Here is an 8924-nt window from a genome sequence, read left to right on the forward strand (position 1 = left end):
TTTGTTCTCTGACTAGTTGCAAAAGTCATGATAGGTCACACGGTACATGTTTTCTATAGTCATCCTTTTGGGTCTTCATGTTTTAGCTTCTATTTCGGTTGCTCACATAGCAGACATGGGGTTTCTTTTAATTTCTCTATTTTTTAAGGATCAAAATCGGTAATAGAGAATGCATGAATCAATTCTGTGAAACTCTGTGTTTTTAAACTCGGACCGGATCGGCCGGTCCGACCGGTTGAACCGAGAACCGACCAAGTGTCCGGTCCGAGCTATCTTAAAAACTCGGATTGGTCAAGACTCGGTCAAACCCCGGTTCTGACCAGGTTTGACCGGAAACCAGAAGAACTCGTACGATCCGGGTTTTTCTTATTCTCCATTTTTAAATTCTTTTTTACCCTTCCTGACCTCTTAACCCCAAATCCTTGTGAGCTCTCCCTCCTCCGCAAATCCATTTTCACTCTTTTGACTTCAATTCAAGCATGAAAAATCAATGTTTTACCCCTTTTTTAAAATAAGATATAATCTTAGATTTTGTATTCAAAAGAAAAAAAAAGACCCAAAAATGCAAAAAAGAGCGTGGAGAAGAGAACAGTTTGCAGAAATCAGATAAAAGCATGATATTTCATGGGTTTGAGAACAAATAACAAATAAAATAAGAATGAAAATGAAATTAAAAAAAAAGATGAAGAAGAAGAAAGGAGCTGCAGAATGGCGTGGAAGATGAAGAAAGGAGTTGCAGGAAGATGAAGTGACACCGTCAAGAGTAGAGGAAGAAATGAGAGGTGTGGCGTGGGGTCAAACTTCAAAGCACTTTCATCTGATATAGGATCAAAACATTTTCAATATTATGTTTTGACCCTTAAGTTGTTAAAAACTATTAATATATCTCAAATATTTCATACTTTATAAATATTGTCCTAAAGTTTGGTGTTATTTTTTAATCAAGTCCATAATTTTAATTCTAAACTTGTTAATATTCATTAAATAATATAAATTGCTCCTTGATTATTCTAATTTCTTTGTATTTTATTGTTAAATACATTTGAAACATTAAACATATATGAATATACCTTTGTTAATATTAACACGATCTTAGATATTTTAAATATAATATTTTAATTTCTAAATGATTTTTATTTATGACGTCATCCGCTTTAACCCCCGGTCGAACCCATTGACCCCTGACCCTGATCGAATCGATACCCGGTCCGAGTCTGAAAACATAGGTGAAACTCCCCATCGATAGCATAATGTTTGTCGAATTCGCATGATTGTGATGATGTAAGCTAATTTGTCTTCTGGCCACGGGAAGTCCTTTGTCCTTTCCTCCACCATTATGGACAAGTTAATTTTATTTCATGTTAACAATTTTTAGTTCACGGTTGTTGACCCGTGCTTTGACTTTTGTGTTTTGAAGTCCTAGTATCTTCAACATGTACTGGCCAATCCATTGTCTTCAATTAACACACGAATCTATTGCTTTGCTGTGACATTCTAATGGACCCTACAGTAATCAAACTTTAGCCACTATATTTTACTAAGATACTTAGTTGGCTAATTTTTATATGTGATCGTCAATTGTTACTACTGTTTTTGGACTGCATCTTCTGTTTAAGAGCCAATATGTATATATTTATGTTAAAGAAATTAGGGTTTCTTTAATTTAATTGAATCCTAATAAAGTTAATTATGACATTTAAGCCCTATAAAATCTATATGTGTGGCCCATTAAATATGTAGTTTTATAAAGTACTTATGAATTTCAAGAAAAATTTTTTTTTTTGGGCTTGAATGATAATTTTGGGTCAAATTATGGATATGGATCTTTGGTTCAATAAGTTTTGATCCAATTAATTGGTTTGATCAGAGTTAACTAAAGTTGACTTTGATCAAAATTTTGGTTAATTTGTATAATTTTAAATTTGAATATTGGTATAATTATATATTTTTTGGAATAAATTAATTGAAATAATATGCCACCAAAGTGACCTCTATTATGAAAATTAATTTATTTTAAAATATAATTAGTTGGGTACTAGTAATTTTATGAATATTGATCGGCCCAAAGGAAGGTCAATATTTAATGAAGTTACATGTGCACTTGTGGTAATAAATACGTGATAATTATTTGGATTTTACATGTGATTTATAATTGGCCCAAAGAAAAATTTATTTTTGACATGTTATTATTATCAGTATTTATTACTGCACCAAGATATCACTTAGAAATTAATATTTTTGTCCAAAGACAAAATATTAATGGAATATCGATATCTTGAGATGGGGTTACCTTTATTTAAATTTATTATTGTTTTGGTGTATGTGAGATTGTTTTAATTATTTCATGTTTTCTGTTCAATTGCGAATGATCTTACAAATATTACTTCCAACATCAATAATATTCCTATGCTGAATGGCATAAACTTCAAGTCCTGGAAAGAAAATCTCTCAATAGTATTTGGAGTAATGGATCTCGACCTTGCGTTAAGAATTGATTCTCCCCCACCTCTTACAGATCAGAGTACCTCTGATGAAAAGAGAAATAATGAAAGGTGGGAGAGATCAAATCGCTTGTGTCTGATGATCATTAAAAAGGTCGTTCCAGAAGCATTCAGGAGAACAATGTTAGAAACAACTGTAACCGCTAAAGAGTTCCTTCAGGACATTGAAAAAAAGGTTTGTCAAGAACGAAAAGACTGAAATTAGTACGCTCTTGACACGTACACGTCTAGTTTCAATGAAATATAGTGGTAAAGGCAATATCAGAGAGTACATCATGGAGATGTCTCATCTTGTTTCAAAATTAAATGCACTTAAGTTGAAACTCTCTGAAGAGTTACTAGTGCATTTGATTTTAATATCTCTTCCTACACAGTTTAGTCAATTTAAAGTGAGTTACAACTGTCAAAATGAGATTTGGTCTCTAAATGAACTCATCTCACACTGTGTAAAGAAAGAGGAAAGGTTGAAGCAAGAGCAGACAAAAAATGCTCATCTGATGTCAACCACTAATAATAAAAGCAATGGACTTAAGAGAAAAAAAAGAAAAAGGAACTGTAGGTACAATGCCATAAAAGAAACAACAAAAGAAATCAAATGATCAGGGAAAGAATAGTTGTTTCTTCTGTGGAGATGAAGGGCATCAAAAGAAGCATTGCACCAACTATCACGCTTGGCGTGCTAAGAAAGGTATGCTTCTTAATTTGGTTTGTTCTAAAGTTAATTTAATTTCGGTACCTAGACACACATGGTGGTTAGATTCTGGTGCAACAACTCACATCAGTGTGTCTATGCAGGATTGTCTGAATTGCCGAAAACCTAATGATAATGAAATATATATCTACGTGGGCGATGGCAAAACAGTTCAAGTTGAGGCAATTGGAGTTTTTAGATTATTGTTAAAGACCGAAATTTATTTGGATCTCTATGAGACATTTGTTGTACCGTCTTTTAGACGGAATTTAATTTCTATTTCTGCTTTGGACAAATTTGATTATTTTTGTTCATTTAAAAATGAAAAATTTGAATTGTTTCATGATTTAAAATTGGTTGGTTCTGGTTCTTTAATGCATTACGATAATCTATATTTAATTGATACGATTGCCTCATTTAATGAATCTCTGCATTTGAGTACTAGAGGAGTTAAAAGAAAATTAGCCAATGAGAATTCAGCTGCATTATAACACAAGAGATTGGGACATATCTCCAAATGGAGAATGGAAAGGCTTGTGTCAAATGAAATTCTCGACCCCTTAAATTTTATAGATTTTAATGATTGTATTAACTGTATAAAGGGGAAACAAACAATCAAAAGAGATTTGAAACCAATAGGTCTTCAGACGTCTTAGAACTTATACATACAGATATTTGTGGGCCATTTTCTACATTGCTTGGAATGGTCAACAATATTTTATAACGTTCATAGACGATTTTTCAAGATATGGCTACATATATCTCATTTATGAAAAGTCACAGTCACTGGACGTGTTCAAAAATTTTAAGGCTGAAATTGAGAATCAACTCAACAAAAGAATCAAAAGCGTCAGATCTAACCGTGGTGGTGAGTACTATGGTAGATATGACGGTTCAAGTGAGCAACGTCCAGGACCATTTGCTAAATACCTAGAGGAATGCGATAGCGTCCCACAGTACACTATGCCGGATTCACCTACTATGAATGGTGTGGCTGAAAGACGAAATAAAACACTTAAAAACATGGTAAGGAGTATGATATGTCATTCTACCTTACCAGAGTCACTATGGGGTGAAACACTTAAGACTGCAACATATATTTTTAATAGAATTCCAACTAAAACAACTATCAAAATCCCTTATAAGTTTTGGACAAGGAAAAAGCCCAGTTTAAAGCATATGCATGTTTGGGGGTGTCCAGTTGAGACAAGGCCTTACAGGCCAAATGAATAGAAACTGGACGATTAGTTGTTATTTTATTGGATACTCTGAAAGATCCAGAGGTTACAAGTTTTATGATCCCACAGCCAAATCAATTTTTGAGACAGAAAATGCTCGATTTTTTGAGGATATCGAGTTTGGAGGAGAAAATACAGTAAGAGACATTGTCTTTAAAGAAGAATATATTAATATTTTCACAGGTGTCATTGATCTTGTTCAGGATCCTATTCTTAAATAAGATCATAACATAACAAATCAAGACAATGTCGAAGAATAAACTGTTATAGAAGAATAAACTCTTCTTCTCCAAGAACCAGTGCTATTAAGAAGATCCACTAGAGAAAGGAGAAGTGCAGTGTCAGATGATTACATTATTTTTTTCCAAGAACATGAAGATGACATTGGATTCATGAAAGATGATCCAATCAACTTCCGTCAAGCCATGGAAAGTTCAAATTCTCAAAAGTGGATCGATGCCATGAATGAAGAGATTAAATCCATGCAGGACAATGATATTTGGGATCTTGTCCCATTGCCAGAAGGTACGAAACCTATTGGTTGTAAATAGATATTTAAAATCAAGAGGGATTCGAAAGGCAATGTGGAAGGATACAAATCTCGTCTTGTCGCCAAGGGATTTACACAAAAAGAAGGTATCGACTATAAAGAAACTTTCTCTCCGGTCTCTTCAAATGACTCTTTTAGAATTATCATGGCACTAGTGGTATATTTCGATCTTGAGTTACATCAAATTGATGTAAAGACAGCGTTTCTCAATGGTAACATTGATTAGACGATTTATATGGTGCAATCAGAAAATTTTGTATCAGGCGATCCAAAGAATATGATTTGCAAAATTAAAAAATTCATTTATGGGCTCAAACAAGCATCTCGACAATGGTATTTCAAATTTCATCAAGTGATCATCTCATTTGATTTTGAGATGAATTTAGTGGATGATTGCATATACCATAAGTTCTGTGGGAGTAAGTATATTTTTCTGGTATTGTATGTTGATGACATTTGCTTGCCAGCAACGATATTGATCTATTGCATGAAACCAAGAAATTTCTAACTAAGAATTTTGAGATGAAAGATCTTAGTGATGCATCTTTTGTGTTAGGCATACAGATACACCGTGATCGCTCTCGGGATATTTTAGGACTATCACAAAAGGGTTATATCGAAAAGGTCCTTAAAAGATATGGCATGCAAAATTGTAAATCAGGTGACACCCCTGTGACTAAAGGAGACAAATTTAGTCTTGAACAGTGTCCCAAAAATACTTTTGAGAAAAAAGAGATGCAAAAGATTCTTTATGCATCAACAGTAGGAAGTTTAATGTATGCTCAAATATGTACGCGTCCGGACATTGCGTACATTACTGGCATGTTGGGTAGATGTTTGAGTAATTTTGGATTAGATCATTGGAAAGTAACCAAACGGGTCTTACAGTATCTACAGAAAACAAATGATTACATGCTCACGTATCGGAAGTCAGATGAGTTAGAGATCATTGGGTATATTGATTCCGATTATGCTGGATGCAAAGATACTATGAAGTCAACGTCAGGTTATGTGTACTTGTTGGCTGGAGGTGTCATTTCTTGGAAGAGTGCTAAACAGTCCCTCATAGCATCTTTCACTATGGCTGCAGAATTTATAACTTGTTATGAAGCATCCAACCAAGGAATTTGGCTGCGAAATTTCATCACAGAATTACGTGTAGTGGATGGTTTTGAAAGACCACTTAAATTATTCTGTGACAATAAGTCAGCAGTCTTATATTCCAATAACAATAGGAGCTCAACCAAATCTAAACATATAGATATCAAATTTCTGGCTGTTAAAGAAAGAGTACAGAATGGACAGTTATCGATAGAACACATCGGGACAAACTCCATGGTTGCGGATCCGCTTACTAAGGGATTGCCACCCAAATTGTTTCATGAACATACTACTCATATGGGTGTCGTGTTATTAAATGATGTACAGTTTTAGTGAGAGTTTGTTATTTTGAATGCTCTTATGATATTTTTCAGTTATTAAGGATTTAAGGATATTTTATGCATAAATAAAGTTTGAATTTATTTACACTCTGATTTTGGTATGGTTTGATCTCATGAAAATTTAAGGTAGACCAATTGGAAATAGGCATGTTTTTTATCATATTACATGAAATTTCCATGCTACATATACACATCATGATTCATGTCAATCAATTGCATTGATATATGTGACCATTGATGAGTCGAGTTACGAAATTGTAACAAAGGCCGCTTTGATCCTATATTGGTGTAATTGATGGACCGAATTGGTTACAGATACATTGTGATAATGACAGTAAAATTGAGCTCATACGGTTAATTGTAAAACATAATTATAAGGTTACACATATAGTCCAAGTGGGAGATTGTTGGATCCTTAATCCAACATTAGACTTATATGTGAATAATTATGTATTGCAAACTGTCAATTAAGATTAAATCCAATTAAAATGATCAAATATAGTTTGGGTTTAATATATCTAATAGGATGTGGGTTTTTAATGTGTAGATACTTAAGGGTTTCTATTTCTATGATGGGCTGAAATAGGGCTCCAAAAGGTAACAAAATATTACTTATAAATAGGGTTATGGTCCACAGGTCACAGGTATCGTTTTAGTTGTCGTATTTTCTAATACCACAAAATAGCTCTTCCCTGATATCCCATCGTCAGGAAAGATACCAGAGAGAAACTAAAGGCTTCTCTCAAAGGATCGGTGAATACCTGTTGACCTGGAAGGCCACCCCAAAATCTCTAGGGATTCAAGTATCAAATTTATCAATATGGATTCAGATACGCTTCCGCTATTTTACAGTTAATGTATTTCTTAATAATCACCATACAGATCTTGGGTTTAAAGGTAATGATTTTCACCAGTGGTTAAATTTAGATAATCATCCTAACATTAACATGTTAAAATCCTGATATATATATATATGGAACTTTTTGTCCACTACCTTTTCACATGTATAATTAAAAAAAGTGTATACATTCATGAATCATCAACTAAAAAAGTTTCTTGCACACATGAATGCTTTTGCATCTTGAATAAAGTAAGTTGTTCCAGCTAAAAGTTGTTTACTCATGCCAAATCAAATGGTTCCCAACGTTGAAGGATCAACTGGTTCGGAAGGGGTCACCCACTGGCAATTTCTCGGTGTCAGTGGCTTTGGAGGAGCTTCGCCAGAAGAGCAATGGATCGCAGATAAGCAAGTACATCTGGAGTTCTGCTTTACCAAAGAAGCTCTCTTTCTTCGTCTGGCGTTTGGTAAACAAATGGATTCCCCTGGATGACCAACTGCAGTGGAAGGGCGTTCATCTGGGGTCCAGGTGCTCTTGCTGCGGAAGGGCTCGGGAAACAGGGGAACATCTATTTGGGTCTGGGCCAGTGGCCTCTTCTATCTGGGGTCATTTTGGCAAACAATTCGGGATTTTGAGGAGGGGGTTCCACGGGATTTCCCCCTGCTAATGTCATGGTTCTTGTCCCATCGGATGGTGAACGAGAACCATATACGGGTGATTATTCCTATGGTGGCTCTGTGGTTTATCTGGCGAGCTAGGAATCATACGAGGTTCGAGGGATCGAGGATGAGCGCGGAGAGTATTATATGGCAAGTGGGAAACCTAATAGAGCAATTGGGGGACTCACAGAAGCTAGGGCGCTTGTTTCGGGGAGACGGGGATTGTGTCTGGGCTAGAGGGAGGCGTGCGGCAGCAGTGCGGCGGCCTTACCTGGTGGCATGGGTCAAACCTCTTGCGCATTATCTGAAACTGAACACGGATGCGAGTGTCACTGCAACTGGAGCGTTTGGAGGAGGCGTAGTCCGGTCCAACGAAGGGAAGATGATCTTTGCCTTCTACAAGGAGTTCGGGGAGGCGAGTGTGGTACATGCTGAGGCACTGGCTCTATTGGCAGGGCTAACCTATTGTCAGGAAAGGCATCTAACAGGGGTAAGGGTAGAGAGCGATTCTGAGGCTCTCGTTCGAATGGTCGCCTCGGAGGCTTTGGCATGCTGGCCGCTATGCAACGCTCTGCGGAGGATACGATCTATACTGACGAATCTGGAAGCGACACTCAGTCACGTTTATCGTCAAGCGAATATGGTCGCTGATGCAATTGCTTCGGCTCATTTGGGCCACGATGTGTTGTACAATGAGGAAGCATCTCTGCCACGTAGGATTAAAGTTCTCTTGGGGTTAGACAGGCTAGGGGTCCCATATATCAGGCATTAGATAGCAGTGGCTTAATCCTTGTACTTTTTTAGTTTCCGTCCTATTTGAATAAATTTTTATTTAAAAAAAATGGATTAAAGGGATAGTAAATTTAAAACTCATGGATATACTTTTTTGGGCTCAAATGCCCAGGTATAACAAACATAGCAAAAAAAACAAGATGATATTCTACCATCCTACTTGACCTCTCGCTATTTATATAGCTTTCCATAAATCCCTTCTCTAATTCCAA

General features: G+C 35.8%; 1 protein-coding gene across 1 annotated transcript; it reads left to right on the plus strand.

Annotated features, from left to right (window-relative positions):
- The first annotated feature begins 5892 nt into the window (after positions 1 to 5892).
- On the plus strand, positions 5893 to 8692 carry LOC113771242. The gene is made up of 3 exons (XM_027315846.1): positions 5893 to 6402; positions 7575 to 7727; positions 7790 to 8692. Exons 1-3 carry the CDS (start codon positions 5893 to 5895, stop codon positions 8690 to 8692), a joined length of 1566 nt encoding a protein of 521 aa, XP_027171647.1.
- The last annotated feature ends 232 nt before the right edge of the window (positions 8693 to 8924 follow it).

This window comes from Coffea eugenioides, chromosome 1 (genome assembly GCF_003713205.1).
Source record: "Coffea eugenioides isolate CCC68of chromosome 1, Ceug_1.0, whole genome shotgun sequence".
In the NCBI taxonomy this organism is placed as follows: Eukaryota; Viridiplantae; Streptophyta; class Magnoliopsida; order Gentianales; family Rubiaceae; genus Coffea; species Coffea eugenioides.

Bases quoted from the DNA above. Each gene is read 5' to 3' on its own strand.
- LOC113771242 (XM_027315846.1), top strand. From the start codon at position 5,893: ATGCTCACGTATCGGAAGTCAGATGAGTTAGAGATCATTGGGTATATT. The intron at 6,403-7,574 runs GTACAGTTTTAG...CCAACGTTGAAG, and splicing joins GTGTCGTGTTATTAAATGAT to GATCAACTGGTTCGGAAGGG. The intron at 7,728-7,789 runs GTAAACAAATGG...TCTGGGGTCCAG, and splicing joins CTTTCTTCGTCTGGCGTTTG to GTGCTCTTGCTGCGGAAGGG.